The sequence below is a fragment of the Stenella coeruleoalba genome, assembly GCF_951394435.1.
Source record: "Stenella coeruleoalba genome assembly, chromosome: 7".
NCBI classification, from domain to species: domain Eukaryota; kingdom Metazoa; phylum Chordata; class Mammalia; order Artiodactyla; family Delphinidae; genus Stenella; species Stenella coeruleoalba.
The window spans coordinates 78,069,129-78,093,346 of NC_137153.1; the positions used below are offsets into that span (position 1 = coordinate 78,069,129).

Consider the following 24,218-nt stretch of genomic DNA (forward strand, 5'->3'; position numbering starts at 1 on the left):
TTTAAAACCATAGTAATTAGACATGAAACACACAAAAAACTAAGGTTACATGTGAATCTTTCAAAATACCTGCACCCATTTTTGATTCATACAAAATAACTGTATTTGATTAAAATAACCTACTTGAAGAAAGCAATCAACAGGTTCACCATGATGATATATTGCACGAAGAGGTAGACAGCTTGCAGGAACGGAGTAAGAAAAGAACCAGGAGGGCAGGACGGCTGGCTTGAACAAACTACAAATAAAGAATTTAAAAGAATGAGAGATAAGGTGAATCACGGTCCTATGACTCTAGACAAATATTTAGCATATTGACTTAGCAGAATACCACAAACTCTTGACATTTTTAAGATTCAGATGGTTGTTTTCCAGGGTTCTTTATTACTCTGAGTATCTACAAAGGTTCAATTGCTGCATGGTGGCGGAATCCTCTACGTACCATCTATCTCTGAAGCATAGACTTCTCCATAGATCATCCAGTATGGCTCAAACACGATATCTCGAGCAAGGCTCCAGGATGGAGGCTCCTTTGGTGAAAGTATGGCCTTGCGCGCCACTCCAAAGCTCAGCAGGACGATGGCCATGATGATCACGATGTAGAACATGTTTGCCGTCTGCAAAAAAAGCACAGCACAGCCAGAAGTTTACCACAGATTTGAAATTTAAAACAAATCAAACACCTGCAGCCATCATAATTACACCTGCCAATAATAAGACTGTCTAGTCATTGACCAAAATGCCTAGTCCATGAATAGCTGGATTTCCTTTGGCTAACACATTTTGTTTTCTCTGCACAGTATATGTTTCATGTCAATGTAGTCTATGGAGTAATTTAAGTGTGCTAACTGTAGAGGATCTGTGCTTCTTTTTTTAAGATGTGATGAATAGCGTTTGATTAACTAATATCTAACTTTTCATCAGAGGTTAGAAAAAGAAAAAAAATAGGGATATTCAAATTAGTAAAATGGCTCCTTAGTCCCAGGATTATCTTCAGGAGTTAGAGTCTGAGAAATTGATCAGACCAAGAATCTGCTCCAAGGTACTGAATATCCTAATGAAGTGAAGAATTTTTTTTTTAAAGATGCAAAAACAACTATAAAATGATGTTTGTTAAATCCAGTGGTTCATTAACTCACAAACACATAGTCTTTGTATTCAAAGCAAGCCTGATTGTTATAATGCACAATGGAGCACATACAGAACACACATGTACTATACACACATGTATATATAGCACATGTACTGTAATTTTCTAAAGGCTCTTTTAAATAATTCATTTCAATTACTAAATGTACATCAGTTCAACCCACTTGTTCCCTGTGGCAGAGACATACTCCGTGAATATTCCATGAGCTTCCCTTCCATGAGGCAGGAGCTACCTGACCTATTCCTGGCCACTGGGCTGTGGAGTAACAGTGATTTGAGTCACTTCCCATCCAGAGCAGTTAAAAGCTGTTAGATGTTCTCCATCCCTCTTATTCCCTGTCATAGGAAACCTCAGAAGCCACATGTTGACACAGCTATGTCCCAAGATGGAATGATTTGGGATCCCTGAGTCACTGGGTAGAGGGCGGCCTCCATGAGCATACATCAATCTTTGTATCAGGGAGAAATAAACTTGTGCTAAGTCACTGAGATACAGTGATTACCTCAGCATAACCTACTGAATTAATACCAATGTCACCAAGTCCAGAGAAAATATTGCTGGTCTAAGAGAAAAGTATAAAATAAAAAAAATCTATCTTTGGAATCCTGGAGGTTCTCCCTTTTCTGTCTTCTTCCTTTGTTTCAACGATACCTTTCCTTCTCAAGAACTTGCCCCTTCTCTGCCAGTGAGTATTCCAGAAGAAAAAGCAAAGATGATCTTGAGGTACTGTCTTTCTTAGGTCCTGTGCAAAGCCAGTTGGACAGGGCTAATACAAGTGCACAGTGAGCTCAGATGGCAGACAGAGCCAGGTGGCCCAGATTTGAATCCTGGCTCCCTGACTTACGCCTTTGGGAAATTTACCTGAACTCCATTTCCTTGAACATAAAATGTGGATAATAATAGTACCCATGTCGTAAAGTTGTTTTGAAGATTAAATGAGTTAATACATACAAAGTACTCAGAACAATCTGTGGCCCACAGTAATCACTATTTAAGAGTTGGCTGGGGGTGGAGAGATAAAAAGACAAATCAATATTTCAGCAGCAAATATTATTGGTGGTAGCCTCACATAAATCTGGCCCTCAGGAATTACTGTGCTCAGAGACAAATATGATTCAACCCCCCATCATCTGGCCCTAACGAAAAGGGTAAGCTGAGTATTGTAATCAATTACCCAATATGCTATCCAAGGACATTTGTTATATATGAATTTATGGTTATAAGGAAAGTGGGGATGACGTGTGTGCTTCTTTAAATAATTTCAGAAGTTAAACCAATGTATGTGAACCATGAAATTAAGTAGAACTGTTAAAAGAACACCAGATTATACAGCAGACTCACCATTTTTGCAATCATGGTCACATAGGGACCAGCATGTTGATTCACAGCAAAGAAGTCCAGGAGCCGTGAGAACCAGAATATGATGTCGATGCAGTATATTAGTCTTCCCGCCGTGTAAAAAGGAGGGTCACCCCACCGAAGGCCAAAACCCACCAAAAACAGGCCAGTAGCCACAGTTTCCATCAGATTCCAGTACTCGCTAATCCATACCTTCACCTTTTGAGTAAACTTCCCAGGTTCTGAAATATAGACCTAAAAGATGAAAGAAAGAGGGAAACTTAAAGAATGGGTTATAACCCAAGATCAATATGATCTTTAATACGTCAACTGTTCTTTTAAGGAGTATTTGGAATCATGCCAAACCTTAGCTCATAAGGGGATTTTGGAGATGTAAGTTATCCTTGGGGAATGAATTATTTAAACAATTCTATAAATGTAGTTTAATCTCACTGTTAGTACTGGCCAGCTATTTAAAAACGAACCAGATTTTTTTTTAAAAAAGAAAAGTTTTTCTAGCTTTCATTAATCCTAAACCAACACAGGGAAACACCAAGACATTTAAAACTCAATATTGCAATGGAATATAGCTGCAATTCCATTTCATGACATATAGCCTAGTGCAAAGAAACCAGAGAATCCTGTAATCTGGCCCCACTACTGCAATTTAGTGAGTAGTTAGCAAATTACTCAGAACGTGATATTAGAATTCACTATTATAAGAAATTACCCCTGCAACAGAATATCAGACAAACTTAAATGTAAAACAGTAAAAAGCTATTTTCCCTGAAGCATAATAAAAATGGTAGAATTCGGATAAGGTTTTTCTGCTGAATTGTTTTCTACATAATATACAAGGTTGGTCATATCAGCTCTAGGACAAAATCATTGTATGTAAATGCACAGAGGTAGAGAGAGATACATATACAATGATATCTAAAACAGCCTAAGTCATACGGTATGTGATTGCAGTTATAACTGGATAGGAATATTCATTCCTTTTCTTTTGTTTTAAGTGACTCATTGCAAACTAAAAATGAAAAGTTTTGTTTCTTGGACTACTTGCCCCAGAGGGATTTTTATCTTAAATGTTCAAAAATGTTTAGTAAGAACTTTCAAAAACTATAAATGAATTCTTTACACATTGCACAACTTCAGCCATTTATGTGACACTCTGTGACATGAACGCAATAATATGCAAGTAATGTTAGGCTATAAAAAAACATCAGCTTTATTAAAAAAAAAACACTTTTGGGGAATCAAATAGTTGGAGGGTCTATAAACAACTAGATACCATCACTCTAGAACTGATAAACGCACTAAGATGTCCCCTAAAATAACTGCTTTCAAAGAGCAGCAACCAACAGAAAGTATTTGGCAACAATAAAAGGTTGAGATCAGAAATTTTCCCCCTAGTTACCTTTCCTGTAGCATACAAATCAGGATCATTGCCTGACTCACCCTCATGCTTGACCTCTCCATTTTCATCACCCAAGCGCAGAACACGTCTAGCAGAGGTATGTAGAAGACAAAGGTAGAAGGGATAACTCACCTCCCTGACTTTCTCAATGGCATTGGTGAAGATGTAAATGATAACGAGCCACTCTTGCACGGTGGGCTGGGGTTGCATCTCCACCAACACGGTGTAAGTGAACAGCATGAGGAATGCCAAATACACCATCTGTGAGGGGGACATGGATTCCCTGGCCATGAGTGAGAGTCATAATGGAGGATGCCAAGCAGACATGGACCCAAATGAACAGAAACACACACATGAACTTCACCATGATAGCATGAAAATATAAGTGGGACCACCCTCTGATTATTGATGACATAATTATCAAAGAAGGCATAGGAATCCACAGTTTTCTATTTTAGGAATTTGTGGAAGGAAAGATCACTGTTCTCAAATGCATGGAAATGGGCATGGTCACATCTTGTTGACTCCTGACCACAATTTTCAGAACCCTGCACATTCCGGCATGGACACAGTCAGGCCAACAGCAAGCCAAGAGAGAATCACACACCTTCCCCTCCATTTAAAAAGAAAACGTGGGCTTCCCTGGTGGCGCAGTGGTTGAGAGTCCGCCTGCCGATGCAGGGGACGCGGGTTCGTGCCCCAGTCCGGGAAGATCCCACATGCCGCGGAGCGGCTGGGCCCGTGAGCCATGGCTGCTGAGCCTGCGCGTCCGGAGCCTGTGCACTGCAATGGGAGACCCCAAAACAGTGAGAGGCCCGCATACCCCCAAAAAAAAAAAAAAAGAAAACGTGTGTCCCAAGAATGCCAAAGGAGCAGTGTTAGTAGGTGCTTATTTTCAAATATAATAAATTGTGATATTTACTATTGCTGATTAAAATATTCTGGTCACCACTTATGGTCTGGGCTCACGTCTTCTAACACATGACTCACTGGGCCTACGCAGATTACAGAACTTAGCCAGGCAGCTGTTTCACGGTCCTGAGCTTTCCATAAGTGAGGAGTTCTCAAACCAGTCTATGCCACCTAGAGGCTGCTCTGCCCAGAGTATTCAACCTAGACCTGCAGGAAAATGCTTCACTAATGCCACTTGCCAGGCTGGTGGAGTGTGATCTCTGACGCAGGCCGATGCCACTGCGTACAGAGTATGATAACTTCCATAATGCAAGTCTGCTAAAGGCATGACAGGAATGCAGAGGATAAAGCTGGATTTGAGACTTGGAGAAAGAGGTATATCAGTTGAGTCTTGCAGGATGAACACCATTTCCAGATAAGCAGATAAAGGAGGAAACAGTTTTCCATTTGGAAGTGGCGGAACAGAAATAAAATAAGCTTAGAGGCTGGAGGTTAAAGAGCCAGAAAAGTATACATTAGTATAATAGAAGGAGAAAGAAGACAAGATACAAAAGGGAATTTTTACATAAACTGCACATCCATGAGATGCAGATATGTAAAAGATAGAAACGCATTTATAAACATTAAGCATAATCCTTCTAGTGAATTTTAAGCATTTGTGATAAACTGTTAAGTTAAAATGGTTTAAAACTGCTGTGTACACTATGATCTCACTTGTGAAAAAATCTGAAAATATTTGGATAGAAAAAAGTTGAAAGCAGATGTTAAGAATTGCTATCTCTGGGTGCTAGAAAAAGAATAAAATTTGATTGTTTTTTTCCTAAAAAAAAATTTCTGGTTATTGGAAATGTATTGTCCAATTGTGAGTCTCTGTAGTTAAAGACTGTTGACGTTTTTATCTACAGCACTTAAGCACTCAGCCTGACACATGATAGACATTCAAGAAATGTATGTTTAATTACTGTGTATATTAAACCTAGATTTCCAGTCTATTCAAAGAATTAAGACACAGCAAACACGTACACACAGATACACAGTGATTAATAGCTTTGTGATCTTATCTAACATTCTTATCTTCTTACAATTCCCAGAAGTAGACTAACTACACACACATTTAAAACTGTGACACATATTACTAAGTTGCCTGCCAGAAAGGCTTTATCAGTTTCCACAATCACCAACAATTCATGAGACGGTGCAGTCTTTTCAATAGCTTCAGAGACAATGCACAGTGCTAGCTAATAAACACGTATTAAAAATCCCAGATCAGGGCTTCCCTGGTGGCGCAGTGGTTGAGAGTCCGCCTGCCGATGCAGAGGAAACGGGTTCGTGCCCCTGTCTGGGAAGATCCCACATGCCACGGAGCAGCTAGGCCTGTGAGCCCTGGCTGCTGAACCTGTGCGTCTGGAGCCTGTGCTCTGCAACAGGAGAGGCCACAACAGTGAGAGGCCCACGTACCGCAAAAAAAAAAAAAGAAAAAAAAAAAAAATCCCAGCTCAACAGAGAGAAAAGTGCCTATGTGTGTGTTCCTTCTCACAAGAATCGTATTATTTTAACCTGGATCCCTATTTCTCGTATCTTTTTGAGCTCTACCTAAGTTTAATAAGTCTTCTTCTAAGCTTAGTTCTACATAGAGAATGGCTGAAATCACTTCTGACTATACCATTTGATATTATATACAATAGGTGATATTTCAGGCAGGCATAATGGGTATTAGCATTGCCTATGAGTTAAGAAGCTTAGTAGAGAAGCATATAAAAAAGTTAAAGTAAATTCTATTAATTCTATACTTCTCTAGGTCTATGTTTCAAGGGTTAATATATTTGATGACCTCTTAGGAACATAATTTAAATAAATTTATACGATTAAGCAGTCATGTTTTACATTGTTTTCATGGTGGCCAGGCACTAAATCACTGTAGATATTGGTGGTATTGCTTCTGACTCTTTTTTTTTCCTTCCAATTCTTAAAAAGATATCCAAAAATGTTTACATTTCTTTTTCATCATAGCATTTATAACAAGACACTGCTTCAATAAAGCACACGTACCCTAACCTAGCAATGTAACAGCCATGACTAAAAATGCCCGTGCTCACTGCTAACACCATCCTTAGCTATTTTTGTAGTTGTTGTTGTTCCACTTGCTTAGCTTTACTACTGTCTCTAAGAGTTCATAAGCTAGAAATGTCTAAGGAAAGAAATAGTTGAATACTTTTTACCCAATGATGTGACTATGGTTAAACTCTCTCGAAGCTACTATCAGAGTCTCTAGGATTTTCTGTATTCACAAAATACAGAAAATACAGTATTTCCATATTCACAAAAACGGTGAAATCTCATCATCTGAATGAAGATTTTATTTTTGAAAACAGATAAAATTTATTCAGAGCTATGTACTTATTGAATAAGTATATGAAATAAGTGTGTGGTTGGGCAAGTAAATATTTTGAAATATAACACATTTAGACAAATATCCTTTTATAATCACTTCAAAATGTTTTAGAAATATACAATCTTGAGCAATTTAACTAACTATAGGTTAGCATTAGAAAAATAAATACTGTTAAATAAATGTGAAAAGCACTCAATACATTTAGTGTACAGTTGTTTTCTCTGTATCTCTCCCATCCATGATAGATTTAGTATTTGTTTACACAATTCAACTTCTAAAATTTTTCTTGTCCTCTACATATTTAGAAGCATTTGCAACTAAGACAAAAACAAACACTTGAATTTGTTGGTCTATATTACACATTATTCCTACAAAGAAAAAATCAATTCAACTGCTGATTTTTTGCCCAAGATGGGAAAAGAATCCACTCCCATCACTTAATTCTACAACCATATTGCTCATTCTATTTTTCCACACAGTTTCAGATTCTGAGTCCCAGCTGTGTTAACTGGAAGCACTCAGAAAACGAAGAATGCTTGAGCCTTCACTCCCAAAGTAGGAGATCTGCTCTCACTTTTTCTCACCTCCCTCCAATCTTCTTCCCTACCTTCTTTGTCATTCCTCCCTTTTTTTTTTTTTTTTTTTTTGCGGTACGCGGGCCTCTCACTGTTGTGGCCTCTCCCGTTGCGGAGCACAGGCTCCGGACACGCAGGCTCAGTGGCCATGGCTCACAGGCCCAGCCGCTCCACGGCATGTGGGATTCTCCCGGACCGGGGCACGAACCCGTGTCCCCTGCATCAGCAGGCGGACTCTCAACCACTGCGCCACCAGGGAAGCCCCCTCCCTTTTTTTTTAAGTGTACTTTTTACATTTTTATTACAAGTTGGTAAATCAGGCAATATCATTATCAACATTATCATTAGCAATTAACCATCCTGAATACTATATGTAATTTTTGAAATGAGACCAACCGTATAAAACCAAAACTTGACAATTGGAGCACTGTAGAACTCATAGACTTTCCTGGTCCATGGGAGGCTTTGGGGCCCACTCTTCAAATCAAAGTGCTGATTTTCATCTGGTTTCTCATCAGGGCCACTTTCCAAATCATAGTCTTTCTGTAAAATGAGCAAACGATCATTTATTGTCAGAGGCGTAACTAAAATACTGACATTTACAAGTATCTAAAATATTATATATTTCATAAATACATAAATATAGTAAAAATATTAGAAATTAACTGGGCACCCACCTGACAAATTACAATCTTAGTCTTGAACGGAAGGAAAACTACATGTATTGTATCAATCTTTGACAGGGTAAGGAGAACAGCGTATTTCTGAAAAGCAAGCTGAGTCTCCCACAGGAAAACCTAGTCAAACTGAGTAGTTCCAGGCATTTAAAAATGGTCCCTCTTCCTGTTCTTTTTAATCTCCTTTATCAGTAATTTTGGAACCTAAGGATATTAATAAAATCCTTATGAAATCAATAACAGAGAATAGAATTATTTCCATAATTCAGGAGGACAAAATGGACACATAATGCTGAAACATCTTTCCCAAATTATAGGGAAGTCAGGCACAGTGTTAGTTTGAGGATTCTGTCTTTGACAGCTTCTCCACTCATTTATAACAGAGGATCTACCTGAAGCTCATGGACTCTCTGAGCTTCTGGAGTTCCTTGAACCTCCTGCAATTATATGCAGGTATTTGTGTTGTGCATGCATTTTTTTAGGGAAAGCATCTTCCATCAGTTTCTCAAAAGTTATGGGCCAGCCTAAAGGGGTTAACAGTTGTACGTGGTGAGAAATGAGTATCTGTGTGACAAGGAAGTGGTTGCATAAATGTGACTACAGAGGTATCTACATAGAAGAGCTGTTAGAAAGAGAGAAAAAAGAAAGGAAAAGAAAGAAAGAAAAAAAAAGCACTTGCACCCTGGTTGCTTTCGAGAAGTGGGAACTTAGGGATTATGAAAGAGAAGAAAAAGAGATATCACCCTACTTCATAGATTTCTCTGTGGTTTTAATCTTTTAACAGGAAATGTGGGCTTCCCTGGTGGCACAGTGGTTAAGAATCCGCCTGCAAATGCAGGGGACACGGGTTCCAGCCCTGGTCTGGGAAGATCCCACATGCCGCGGAGAAACTAAGCCCGTGCGGCACAGCCACTGAGCCTGCGCTCTGCAGCCCACGAGCCACAACTACTGAGTTGGTGTGCCCGAACTTCTGAAGCCTGTGCGCCTAGAGCCCGTGCTCCACAGCAAGAGGAGCCACCGCAATGAGAAGCCCACACACTGCAACGAAGAGTAGCCCTTGCTCACTGCAACTAGAGAAAGCCTGCGTGCAGCAACGAGGACGGAAGGAAGGAAGGAAGGAAGGAAGGAAGGAAGGAAGGAAGGAAGGAAGGAAGGAAGGAAGTTTAAAAAAAAAAATTTTTTTTGGAATTCAAAACTCCTAAAGACAAGCATGCTAAAGGCACACCAGATGACTACAAGAAATTGAAGCTTTGTTGTGTTGGACTTTTGGAAAATGGTATGGGAGTCAATTGAACAACAGGCTGATAGTTTCAAAGCAACACGTTTTAACCTTGAAACTGAGTAGAAGAATAACTATCCTCGCCTGCGAGAACTTGACCGGAAAAAACTGTTTGAAAAAACTAAAAATGAAATCCTCAATGAAGTTATCAGTCTGAGCCACATTACACCAAAACATTGGGAGGAAATTGTTCAGCAATCTTTGTGGGAAAGAGTATCAACTCATGTGATTGAAAACATCCATCTTCCAGCTACACAGACCATGAATTCAGGGACTTTTAATACTACAGTGGATATAAAGCTTAAACAGTGAATTGATAAACAGCTTCTTAATAAAGCGATCGAGGTTGCTTGGGAGACCCTACAGGAAGAATTTTCCCACTTCATGACAGAACCAAAAGGAAAAGAGCATGATAACATATTTGATAAATTTAAAGAGGCTGTTAAGGAAGAAATTTAAACACCAGAAGTGGAATGATTTTGTGGAGGACAGCTTGAGGGTTATTCAACACAATGCTTTAGAAGACCAGTCCATGTCTGATAAACAGCAGTGAGGTGCAGCTATTTATTTTATGGAAGAGGTTCTTCAGGCTCATCTTAAGGATACTGAAAATGCAGCTGAAATATGGAAGGTCCAGATTGGGAAAAGAGGTGGTTACATTGGAAGAATCAGACCCAAGAACAGTGTGTTCACAATGAAACCAAGCATGAACTGGAGAAGACGCTGAAATGTAATGAGGAACACCCAGCTTATCTTGCAAGTGATGAGATAACTACAGTCCAAAAGAACCTTGAATCCCAAGGAGCAGAAGTAGATCCGAGCTTGATTAACGATACTTGGCACCACGTTTAGAGAAGACATTTCTTAAAAACAGCTCTAAATCACTGTAACCTTTGTTGAAGAGGCTTTCATTCCTAACAATGGCATTTTGTAGATTCTGAGTAGGAATGCAACGATGTTGTCCTATTTTGTCAAATACAATGCATGCTTGCTGTCACCACAAATACTTTAGTGCAGCAACTTAGAAACCCTGAAGTCAGGCAATTAGAGAAAAATGTCGAAGAGGTATTAGAAGATTTTGCTGAAGATAGCGAGAAGAAAGTTAAATCGCTTACTGCTAAACAAGTTCAAATGGCTGAGGACCTCAAGAAAGTTAGAGAAACTCAAGGAAAACTTGATGCATTTATTGAAGGCCTTCATCAGGAAAAACTGTAATAAAATCCTACTCATATTATAATCAGCTCTGCATACATACAAGAAAACTCCAAAGTCTTTGTCCTCCATTTTTTTCTTCTGCTATTCCACCTTTCTGAACATAAAATAATCATAGAATAAAAATTTTAAATAAATAAAAAATAATTTTTAAGAAAGAATAATGGCTTTCATTCTCCTATTACCAGTGCTTTCATCATATTTATTATCACACTATTACCATGACGACAAAGCACAAAGACACTCTAAAAGAGCATCTATGTCCCTCCTGTCTTTGGCTGTCCCCCAAAATACATGCCAATTGTGTTCCTCAACTAATCAAGTACATTATACTTAATTAGCATTATGAAAACTTGTATGTCCCACCAAATGCTACCTCTACCCCTTATTCTCTGATTAACAAAATTTTAAACACAAAGCAGATAATCCAAAACTGTTGCTTTAGTTAAATTCAAAGATAAAAGAACATTGTTACTATGATTATAATCCATTCGTAACAGACCAGATTTGAAACACTTTTTCAATAAATGCTTTAAATTGAATAATGGTGAGGTATCACGGATAGTCTGTCTGATTATAGGCTCCATAGTAGCAGGGGCCGCATCTGCCTTAGTTAATGAAATGTCCCCAGAACTTGTCTGGCTTGTGGAAGGTAGCTATTAGATATTCGTTGAATTATTAATTGATGTGGCCATGTCCAAACCACCAGGTGAGCAATTGCTGTAAGAGAACCACTATATTACAGACAAAATTTAATTTTTCAGGGAATTGTGAGGGCTTACTATCTTTTTTGAATGTTAAGAGCACATTTAATTGGCACTCAAGGAAGGAGTTCTTTCCCCAAGAGTCTCCACTTTAAGAAGAACTGCTTAGTGGAATGCTCCAACTATCTGCAATGCCTTCAGTTTCAGTGAAAGCTTATCTTTCTATGAAACTGCTAAGAGCCAAAAGTGAAGTTACATCCACTTCCAAAGCACTACTTGCAACCAAGTTGCCAACATATTTACATATTTGTTTGTAGATAGATGATAAACAGTTTCCTTCATTGTTTACTTCAACAAGCTAATTAAACTTAATATGAACACTGAAGTAGTATAAAGGCAAACATATGTATGTGAATGTCTCACATATAAAGATTGCCTTCTATTTCTAATGGGGTTAGGCAAGCACTACATTTCTTCTTTCCTTAAAAAAAAAAATTGAAATGGTCTAAACTTAGTAACCACATAATCTAACCAGTACAATCACAATTATGACACCTTGACTAACCCAGCTTTGCAAAGGAGAACTCACACACTCTATTGAGTTTAGAATGTACTTGCCATCTTGGACTCTGAGAACCCCAAATGGAACTATCAGGCTTAGAAAAGTAAGAAGGAAAGGGAAGGAAAGGGAAGGGAAGGGAGGGAAGGAAGAGGAGAGGAACACATATATACCCAAACAGGCATGATAGTAAAAAATATTTAACTACTGATCCGGTTAACTGTTCTGGCATTAACCAATCAGAATAAAGGCTCAACCAATCCCAGCAGATGCCAGCCACACAAACTATTTATAATTATTTTTCATTTAACATTTATCAAATATGTTTTTAATATTATGACAAATACCTCATAAGTACAAAAGCACATCAGACAAGACGCTAGCTAAAGATGCATCACTGAAGTATTAAGTACCAGAAAAGATGTTTACTACATCTCACAGTAAATGACAACTGTATCAGCAGTGATCCAAGTTGAATCATAAAATTCAAAAAATATATGCCCAGACAGCATATTGGAGACTCTCCAGTGAAGCTGCAATAGAAGCAGCTCAAGTTGCCCATGAAAGAGTATACATCTGGGAACTCAAGTAAATCTATTCAAACTCATTGGATATAACAAATGAAAAAACTATGGCGTGAAAGAGTGAAGATCAATGCACATTTTAAACCAGCATCTTTTTAAATAAAGATTTTTAAGGATATGAGGCATCCCTTATTGTAGCTTTAGAGAAACAGTAAGTCTATTTATTCCACTAGTCACAAAGGAAAATGAGAAGTTAAGCAGCTTTCAAGACATAATAAAGTCTTTGATTTTGGCAGAAATAGGATATTTTGCTTAATAACATATGGGGGTTAATTAGAACTATCATACACGCTATACCTGACCTTACTATAATATGATTAAGACTGTTAAATAATTTGTTAAATAAATAAGCTTTGTGTCCGTGTATGTTTGTGTGCCGTCAATGCTATGAAAACCTAGTTCATTATGATATTGCACTAACCAGACAAGCACTTTCTTTGGGAGCGCTGGCATTCTGGTCACCATTATACCACGTAAACTGGGAGTCCTGGGACTGGGGAACATGTGACATCTCTGCTTTGCTTTTAAATTCCAATGTCAAAATGGTGGGTGGGAAAAGAATACTGATGATGATCTTTAAAAGAAAAGAAAACAAAGTAAGTAGTGGGGGTTATACAAGGCACAAGTATGATCCAAATAAAGTTAAGATTTGGGTGTATATAAAATGTCAGCTCCATCCCCAATTCAGTGGATATCCTGATTGTATACATACTTTCCGACTCGAGAATTCCAATTCTAGAAGTGTCTCCCTCAGAAATACTCATGAATCCAAGCATGTGTAGATAGGGATGTTCTTTGCCTGGCTATTTGTAATAGCAAAAAATTAGTGTCAACCTGAATGTCTATCTATAGAGGGAGAGCTGATGTGGGACAACTTAACAGTGGAATACAGTCAGCCCTTCACATCCGTGGGTTTCGCATTCACAGACGCAACCAAGTGTGGATCAAAAAAACCAAAAATTCCAGAAAGTTCCAAAAAGCAAACTTGAATTTCCCATACATTGGCACCTATTTACATAGCATTTATATTGTATTAGATAGTATAAGTAATCTAGACGCAAAAGTTACATGTAAACACTACACCGTTTTATATAAGGGATTTGAGCATCCACGGATTTTGGTATCCTGAGGGGTCCTGGAACCAATCCCTTGTGGATATTGAGAGACAGCTGTACTATGAAATCATTGAAAAGACAAAAGCAATTCTGAATATAATGGAAGTTATATTGTTAAGTCTAAAAAGAGCAAGTTATAAAATAATATGCACCGTGTAATCCCATTTTAAAAAATTAAAAAATACGATGCATATACATATATGCATTTGAAAGTTTAAAATACATCTACCACACTGTTATATGTTATAATACCCAGAGGCACGGCAGTGAGAAGTCTTCTTTTTCAACGAGCATATTGCTTGAATAATTCTTTAAAGCCACTAAGTAGTTACTATCATATAAAACACATGAAAATTTATTCATATTATAAAATCAACAATATAAAAACATACCAAGTCACCTTCTGTTAGATGCATCTCCCATCACACATATATTTTCTCTGCCAGTAAAACCCAACAAAGATAGAAATCTAGACATCCATGATTTTTTCATTCTATTGCTAACATTCATGAATTTATTTATAGTCTATTCAAAAGAATTTTTATCTTCAACCTGTATTGGCCTTTCAGGGAAAGAGTTTAGAAGATTTACTAAATATTGTGACAATCATCTTGGTGAACATTATCTCTTTCGAGCTAAAATTAGGCCTAGTATTCTGGGATTCAGTGAATAAAGGTAAGATTAACCCAGACTATATACCACTCATGATTAAAGAAACTAAAGTCATGTCCTTGTCGACTTCATTTTTTTTTATGCTGAAATGACCTTTTGTTGTTTTCTTTGTTTTTTTTTTATAACACCTTTATTGGAGTATAATTGCTTTACAATGGTGTGTCAGTTTCTGCTTTATAACAAAGTGAATCAGTTATACATATACATATGTTCCCATATCTCTTCCCTCTTGCATCTCCCTCCCTCCCAACCTCCCTATCCCACCCCTCTAGGTGGTCACAAAGCATCGAGCTGATCTCCCTGTGCTATGCGGCTGCTTCCCACTAGCTATCTATTTTACGTCTGGTAGTGTATACATGTCCATGCCACTCTCTCACTTTGTCACAGCTTACCCTTCCCCCTCCCCATATCCTCAAGTCCATTCTCTAGTAGGTCTGTGTCTTTATTCCCGTCTTACCCCTAGGTTCTTCATGACCGTTTTTTTTTTTTTTTTTCTTAGATTCCATATATATGTGTTAGCACACAGTATTTGTTTTTCTCTTTCTGACTTAACTTCACTCTGTATGACAGACTCTAGGTCCATCCACCTCACTACAAATAACTCAATTTAGTTTCTTCTTATGGCTGAGTAATATTCCATTGTATATCTGTGCCACATCTTCTTTATCCACTCATCCGATGATGGACACTTAGGTTGTTTCCATCTCCGGGCTATTGTAAATAGAGCTGCCATGAACATTTTGGTACATGACTCTTTTTGAATTATGGTTTTCTCAGGGTATATGCCCAGTAGTGGGATTGCTGGGTCGTATGGTAGTTCTATTTGTAGTTTTTTAAGGAACCTCCATACTGTTCTCCATAGTGGCTGTATCAATTTACATTCCCACCAGCAGTGCAAGAGTGTTACCTTTTCTCCACACCCTCTCCAGCATTTATTGTTTCTAGATTTTTTGACGATGGCCATTCTGACCAGTGTGAGATGATATCTCATTGCAGTTTTGATTTGCATTTCTCTAATGATTAATGATGTTGAGCATTCTTTCATGTGTTTGTTGGCAATCTGTATATCTTCTTTGGAGAAATGTCTATTTGTTGTTTTGTTTTAAAGCTTGATTTCCTGTGAAGGTTCTCTGGACTTTTCCCAGTCTGATAGGATTGGTTTGTTGGTGTGCTTGTTTTCTTTTCGGATGTAGAACCCAAAATACATGCAATCTTCCAGGTCTGGAAACACCATAGTTAGCAAGCACAATGACAATATTACACTAATTAATTCCTAACCCACTTCCTGGAAAGGCTCCACATTCTTTTGCCCTTGACCGTTGCAGAACAATTGGCTTGTGAACAGTATTCAATAAAATCAATATTCCATTTCCAACGAATAGGTCAGAGTCTATTCTACAGAAGCACTTAAATGAGTTTTCCCTTCCACATAAAACTCTACAAGGTCTTCCTCCAGTCTTCATCCACATGGAATTAGTCTGACCAGGACATTTTACATTTACAAAAGTGTTCCCAAAACTCACAAGCCAAGCACTGAGGAATTAGGATCCAGGCACGGATGATATAAAAATAAAGTATACGAGGAGCACAAAGTTATTAAGTTCTCAGTAACAAGGATTTCTATTCAACTAAAGTATGTACAGGACAGAGCCATGGAGAAAATTATTTCTCAAAATCCCAGCTATCTATACCCCCATCTCACTCTCTGAACATTTAAAAAGAGTTATTGCCAGCACTTGTGCAGCTAGAGGTGGACCCATTTACATCTCTGCTTCATCATTTCCAAGGCTGAAATCGAAACAGATCAAAGGAGAACTTCTTCTAGAAACAATTGTTGTTTCTCCAATATTTTGTTAAAGAGGAATCTATGTGAAATAATTTCTGGTTGACATTCCTCGTTTCCACAATATCATTAGTGGAATTAAAATGTACACGCTCTTTTATATATTTTATGTCATATCTTTTAGTTGTTTGTGTTTTCTATAGTTTGCCGACCAAAAAAATGTTTTTTAAAACAGTCATTCTATTTGGGACACATCATACCTTTAAGAGCTCTAAGGAGAATAAAATTAAAATATAAATTATAACCTTGTGTAGCTCTTAATGATCATGCTTCATCCCCATTTTTTCTGTTTCATAAGCTATGTACTTCTTAAGCATGACCATAACCTAGAGCTTTTTAGGCTTAGGTTTGATGTCAAAAATTAAATGCCTTTAATAATTAACTAAATTACTCTTGATAATTCAGGATGAAAGATGAGGCTAAACCATAATGGAATAGAAAAATTTGGAGATAGTTAGTGGTGTGAACAAATGTGTTTGAGGGCAGCTTTATAAAATAGCCATTTATTTCCTGAAACATCACATTAGATGAACAACAGAAATTGCTAATTTTATTTAGTTTATCATGAGTTAGTATTTTTAAGCTGAGAAAATTTTCACTAAGAAGTCTCATTTACTTCTGTTATAATTATCAGAGGCAATGGTGTTTACTAATAACGAAATCTTGTTTATGTTTGTACATTCTTTTAACTTCTTCTAACCAGCTTCTCATGAGTATGCCTTTGTGATGGACGGAGCTGGCACAATTGTGCCCATTTTTTAAAAGAAACTGTGGTAGTGGGAGATAAAGTAATTGTCAGAGGTTCCACTGTGAAGATCTCAGCTCATCTGTGAGAATCAAAGACATTAACTGGTTTTCCTGAAGGTAATCTTCTGGGGCAAGGGAAAAATGAACGCAAGAGTATAGACCTCAACAGTATAGACTAAACTAACGTTAAACTCTATAAAGCAAGTAAATATACCTTTAACCAAGAGTTTTTCCTCATTTTCAGACGCCCCATCCACATATCTGTCAGTAGCATTTGGGTACAAGTATGTGAAACAAAGGGCCTCAACCCTCCAGAAACAGCCAGTTTTAAACAGGTAGAATTGCTCCAGTTCTTGAGTTCATAGGTCAACAGTTTCATGGCCATTCTTTCATTCTGTTTGAATGCCTTCTCCAACACATCTAGGGCAAGCCGGCCAAACTGTCTGCAATGACACAGTGGTGAGTGGCAAAAATAAATGCAGGTGAGAGCCCCAGAAACATTAAAAAAGATTAGATATGAGACTCAGAAAAGACCAAGACAAAAGAGGGAACAGTAAAATGCAGAAGCTGTTTAAAAGGGATTGCCGCGCAGGAAATGGATTGTTCTGCCTTTCTTAAAAGAACAGAACTAGAGGGTTTCCACCAGGAGTGCCTGAGCTATCCATGGGGAGAAGCGAATCCACACCACAAAGCAAGCTGTGTATGGCTTGATGTGGGGCTCCCTGATAGTACCTAATAAAGAATTTTTTGACAGAAAAGATTGTTCAAAAACTGAACGAGCATTTAAGGAAAAACTGTAGAAACTCCCCTCGCCACTCCTTTTTTTTTTTTTTTTTTTAAAGATTTTAGGAACTTCCCTGGTGGCGCATTGGTTAAGAATCTGCCTGCCAATGCAGGCTCAAACAGGTTTGAACCCTGGATCAGGAAGATCCCACGTGCCGCAGAGCAACTAAGCCCGTGCACCACAACTACTGAGCCTGCATGACAACTACTGAAGCCTGTGCACCTAGAGTCCACACACCACAACGAAGAGTAGCCCCCACTCACTGGCAACTAGAGAAAGCCCGCGCGCAGCAACAAACACCCAACACAGCCAATAAATATATAAATAAATAAATTTAAAGATTTTACAAAATACACAGATGACTTAAGTAAGAAACTAGACCTGGAGACACCCCCAGGTGATCTTCTTGGAGGTTGTTTTCTCTAAAAAGTAGACACTGTCATTCTCTGGAATTTTTTAAATCAAAATGATAAATTAGTTTCTATTAACTCTAGCTTTCTTTCTTTCCCTACTACTACAATGCTTTAGTAAATCAAAAAATCAAAACATTTCTAACTTTTCTATCTTCTACCATCACTCTCTGGTAATTTAATACATAATATATTTATTTGTTTTCCTGCCTGAGCGGCACTTAAAGAACAAATTTTAATATAACTTAGTATCAAAGAGTTTGAGAGTTAGGAGGGACTTCCAAAATCATTCATTGAACATTTTATAGTGAAGAAACTAAAGTCCCGAAATCTGGTCAAGTGATTTGACAATTAGTAAAGAGCTGGAATAGGTCTAGAACCCAAGTCTCCTGACTTGAAGGCCACCTCTCTTCCTTTTAGTCCTTAAAATACCTCAAGACCCTTATTTATGGGAGAGTCCATGAACCACACTCATCTTACAAGTTCACTTCATACAAGTTCACATCTTACAAGTCCACTCATCTTACAAGTTCTAAGCTGAGGGAGATAAACGTGTCTAACCATTCTAAGAACTGTCGATGTTAATATCAGGTAAAGGGAGAACTCCTACTTTGAGTAATTTTTCAGCTCTTCTGAGGCATCATCAACCATGTTGCTCTCCTTGGCTTCCCGGGCCATTGCTCGGTACAGTATACAAGCAATTACTGCCTTGACTGTGGCCTCCTCTCCGTGCTGCCAGAAGAACATGGCCATCTTCTGCCTTTTCATTAGCACAGCCCAAACCAGCAGGTCATTATAAGGATAAATAAAGCCAGTAGAGTCAGGGTCATCTGATATATTTTGTTCTTCTTTTGACTTCTTCCTTGATTTATGAAGGGCTACAGACTTTTCCTGTTAGAATACAAAATAGGAATGGGTGTCCAAATACTCAAATGCGTGATGTTCTACCTGACAAAACACATCGGGTATCTTAAAAATATTTTTAAATCACCGAAAAGAGATGGAGATAATAATAGAACTTTATAAATCAGAAACCAAAATTTTGGCCTTTTTTAATCCATTTCTTGTTGCATCTAATAATTCCAGGGTCCCTAGGCTGAGATACCTTAAGTTCACTTAACACAACTTAAAACACTATACCTTTGGAACAGAGCCACTAATTATATAACAATTTTCAATTTCTCAAGGAAATGGGCTGAAATAACATGAGATAAACGATAACTATTAAAAAAAAGAACTCTAACCTTACCTTACAAATAGATTCATTATCTTCCTCTTAGAAAAATGGCAACTAGTGTTGCCAACATTCATACAAATAGATTGATTTTAATTTTGCTTTCCTTTATTGACTATATTCCCCTAGTGATGGTAATAGGTAATAATGAAATACTATTCTCTACCTGGTAAAACCACCTTTTACAGATCATCTCAAAAACCATTCTCTAACCCCCATTGTCTTCTATATCACTTTGTATGTATCTCTCTCTCGATGCTCATCGTACTGCACTGTGGTTATTACTTTGGGAGGGAGGGTGGGACCATTTCTCAGTCATAATTATATCTTCTCCAACACACCTGCATCTCAAATTCAACCAAGTGCCCAAACTAATGCCTGGCAAATAACAAGATTCAATAATCATTCTTTTTTTTTTTTTTAACATCTTTATTGGAGTATAATTGCTTTACAATGGTGTGTTAGTTTCTGCTTTATAACAAAGTGAACCAGCTATACATATACATACATCCCCATATCTCCTCCGTCTTGTGTCTCCCTCCCACCCTCCCTATCCCACCCCTCTAGGTGGTCACAAAGCATCGAGCTGATCTCCCTGTGCTATGCGGCTGCTTCCCACTAGCTATCTATTTTACATTTGGTAGTATATATGAGTCCATGCCACTCTCTCACTTTGTCTCAGCTTATTCTTTTTAATTAAAGGAGATCACAGCAAAAATAGTAACAAGCTTCCTCTATTTCTATAAATGAAGGGAATTTATGTTCATGTTTTATGACCAACAGTAATTTTATGAAATATCTTTTCATTCTAAGAGCTATAAAAAGCAAACCTCTTTCAGCCAACATAGGAACCATTTATATGGAAACTCTTAACAAAAGCATTCACCCCCAGAGGAAAGTGGGATTGAGGTAGTAAAGGGAGGGGGGCATAATACTGCTCACACACACTCACATGCACACACACAGTCATAAATACATTATCATTGTCATACTGTAACATTAGGTCAAAATTATATTTCAGAAAGCTTCAAAAGGGAAAAAAGAAGATGCAAGAGGGCAGTGTCAGAGAACAGAAAGGAGGAGGAAACAGTCACCTCCAATTAGCCTTGGGGAAAGGAGGAGGAGGGTGCACTGTTGGGCTAGTAATTCTATTTTTTAGTACCATCCCATGGACTGCCTTCCTGAGTCAACATCTGGACATGGTAGAGGTAGGAACAAGGAAGGCAGCCTGAGGTGTCAGCCCCAGCAAATCATTTAGTTGCTTGTCCTGGGCGTTTGCTCATCATTGTTAGAGAACACCTGTATTATGCTTTTGACTTGCACCATCTGTTTATAGTGCTTGTAAATGATCCCTCTATTTGTATTCCCCATTCTCAAACTTTAAATGAAGAAAAGGTCTCAGTCTTTAAGGACAATTTTCTTTTCAAATCTAAAATAAGTAACTGGTACCTTGACTTTGTAAGGTTGGGCAGTTCTAATGAACTGGTAGTGCAGTGTGCTTTCTGCAGATTCATTTCTATTTCCTGAGCGGCATCTTCGGTGAAGAGGGGGCTGGGGAAGGCTTTGAGCAAAAGTGGTCACTTGCTGGAATATGTTATTTTATTTTTAAAATAAAACAAAAAGGGAAAAAGATGATTATAGTGGTAACAATTAACATTTTATTTCTAGACAACAATAAAAACAAATATAATATTGTGTCCTATCAAATATCCAATGGTTCTGTCTCTCATCCAAGATTAGTAGTTAATCACTCCTCCAACAAGAGCCTCTCATGATCCCCTTCTTACTAAGCACACTCTTATTTCCTAACATCTTAGAGAACATGTTCTTTTGCTCCCTATCATATATCTGCATTCCTTTTCTATGTGGAAATTCCATTAGAATCAATCGATGTTCTATACCTGAAACAAGTTCAGAATAGGCAATAAAGATTCACAGTTCTGATAAGAAAAAGTTCCCATTCACAAACAGCTCCAAGGTTAAGCTTCAGTTAGAAAGTTACAGAATTTCTCCAGGTGTTCTATCACTACTAGAATTCCAGTGGCTAGGCCCAATAACAACATAATTAATTGCTTGTCAGCATGAAGCTTTCATCAATGAAAAACAAAAACAAACGAGAGCATTCTTAAAGGGACTGACATAAAATTCCCAACACAAACCGTATCAGGAACTTTGAACTTTATTTTACTTATTTATTAATATTTATTTATTTGTACTTTATTTTATTTATTTATTTTTAGTTTGTGTTTTACAGATATAAATTAGATGTAGAAGTAACGGGGTCCAACTTTTTAAAGAAACTACTCAAATTATTATCATTATTATTACTGTGATATAGAATTAATAGTATCACTAGTAATAATCATAATGACTATTAGTATTAAGTTACTCTATACCCTCTATGTACCAGGAATATGGGTTTTCCTGGCTATTCTAGGTATTATTTTATTTAATCCTTTTGATAAATTTATGAAAGGGGTATTATATTATTATTCCCATTTTAAAGATAAGGAAACTGACACACAGAGAGGTTAAGTTTCTTACTCAAGATTACACAGCTACTAACGAACAAAACTAAGATTCAGTCCCAGATCTCTCCGACTCCAAACCATGTATTCGTTAACTGCTACGATCTAATTTACTAGGAAACACAATAAACTCTGTACTCCTTCACTAGAAAATAATTAAAGAAATGGGCAATTTCCTACCCATTTCCAGAAAGGGCATTAGACGTACCTGCCTAGCATGCTCCCTACTGGGCTGCACCAAGGTCACAGTCAGTCCTATACCTGCCACTGGTAACCTCAGAGCAAGGCATATTTTGTTTTCTTGAAGGCATTGATACCTCAAGTGTATCCCTATGCCTGTGAAATGCCAATAAAGAACATTTTCTCCTTGAGAGTTGGGTTTCTTTCTGTTTTGTTTTCTCATCCCTTAAAGCCAAGCTGGGTTTTCACTTCACATCATTCTTTAAAAACAAAGGTCAAAAGTAGCTTGATATTCTAGACTCTTCATGTGATCTTATCCCAAAGTATCTTTCCAGTGTCATCCCTCACAACCTTCTGGCACTTGTCCAGTGACAAAGGTCTCCTTGTCACTGCAAAACCATACCCTGGTGTTCACAGCACTGTGCCCTTAACTGTTCCCGCTCTTCTCTCAGCCAAAAATGCCCCAAACTACCTTTTCTAACACTTTCATTATCCCCTAATAAGAACTAGGCTCTTCAGTTTACTGATCTGTACTGGCAATTTTGAGAAACAAGCAATGTTTTCTCTGCTAATCAACTAACCAGCAACTCTAATTTTACATTCCTAGACTTTCAAAAATATGATAGAAAATAAAATACGTATAATATGTATTTTCACATGGTACATTCTGCATGCATCTTCCAATATAACCCCTAGAGACTTGTTCCAAGTTTGTCATCTCCAGGCTATGTACTATTATGAGTTATAGATATAATCCTATTAAGCTTTCCACTTCTGTATTTTCAAAAGATAAAGAAACATAAAGAAAGAACCGGTCATCTCTCCCTCTAATACTTCTCACCACATACTTCTGTGTCAATACGGCACATATTATATCCTGTTTTGTATTGTGGCTAGTTATTCATAAATCTGTTTCCTGTAAAAGTTTCTAAACTCCTGATCTTTATGTCCATCCCAGGCCAGCATGCCAGCACTTAGCACAGTAATTTACATGCAGCAGACATTCAATAAATGTCGATAAACAGCATGTCCATTTTGGAAGCTCTTCCCATCTAAACTTCCCGAGCCATTTTTCTAAAGGTATAACTCCTAGGAATCCTTAATTTTACTAGGATACTTTTCAATTATGCTACCTTATGTTTTCTGTAGAGGTTGCTGTAGAGGGCTCTGAAATTTTTTCTGGTATAGCTGCTGCGATATGCTCTACCAATAAGGTATTCTATCACCAGTCCAATGTCAATCAGCGTTATTCTGTAGCCTGAGAGAACGGCATGCTGAAACAAAAACATGTAACACGTAGCTGTCAGTTTTCTTTTTCTATCCCTTTTGCCACGTCACTAGAACATAACCAAATAAACTGCAAAGAGGGAGACTCACACTCTTCAGCCCTAGAACAATGCTTAAGACTCACAAATGAAGGAAGAGCCCCTGAGTTATCACTAATAACTAAAACAAGAACAAAAACAACTGATCACTTAATATGGCAGCTACTGATACAACCTGGTTGTTCAAATGGGAAAAAATACTTAGCCTTAAGATGTTTTTAGTTTCATAGACATGGAATGTCTGCTTTTAAGAGCTCATTTCCTCTCTTTTTCTCTCTCATGCATATACACACTTTAGAATAAAATACATTTAAAGAGAGTACAAAAGATTGTTTTTAGCTGGAAATGACAGAACCACTACAACAAAAGTATAATCACTGGAGGATATGCTGGAGGGTCCAAAAGTAACACTAAGTTAAATCTTAAGCTTCTCTATTGAAATGGCTGTAACACTTTGCACCGTGTTGACCAAATCATACACAAAACAAGAATAGGAAAGGAAGCAGAACAAATAGAAATAAGGAACATGAAGCGGCAGAGCAAAATGAGATTTCAAAACACGAGGCTGTGCCAAGACC

At 37.6% G+C, this 24,218-nt stretch overlaps 1 protein-coding gene across 4 annotated transcripts in view; it reads right to left on the minus strand.

Moving 5' to 3' along the window:
- Positions 1–24,218, minus strand: part of TRPM6 (transient receptor potential cation channel subfamily M member 6) — a 194,674-nt gene that overhangs the window by 51,486 nt on the left and 118,970 nt on the right. For all 4 annotated transcript variants that reach the window (XR_013828939.1, XM_079925535.1, XM_079925534.1 and 1 more), the window contains 10 exons: positions 23,449–23,589; positions 21,057–21,191; positions 18,984–19,264; positions 17,394–17,622; positions 13,224–13,376; positions 8,184–8,330; positions 4,041–4,169; positions 2,492–2,743; positions 443–617; positions 124–238 (listed from right to left, as the gene is read on the minus strand). Coding sequence is in view for 3 of the 4 variants with exons in the window: in XM_079925535.1 (XP_079781661.1) it covers positions 124–238; positions 443–617; positions 2,492–2,743; positions 4,041–4,169; positions 8,184–8,330; positions 13,224–13,376; positions 17,394–17,622; positions 18,984–19,264; positions 21,057–21,191; positions 23,449–23,589 (1,757 nt within the window). In the remaining variant the exon portion in view is untranslated. The remainder of the gene's footprint in view (positions 1–123; positions 239–442; positions 618–2,491; positions 2,744–4,040; positions 4,170–8,183; positions 8,331–13,223; positions 13,377–17,393; positions 17,623–18,983; positions 19,265–21,056; positions 21,192–23,448; positions 23,590–24,218) is intronic.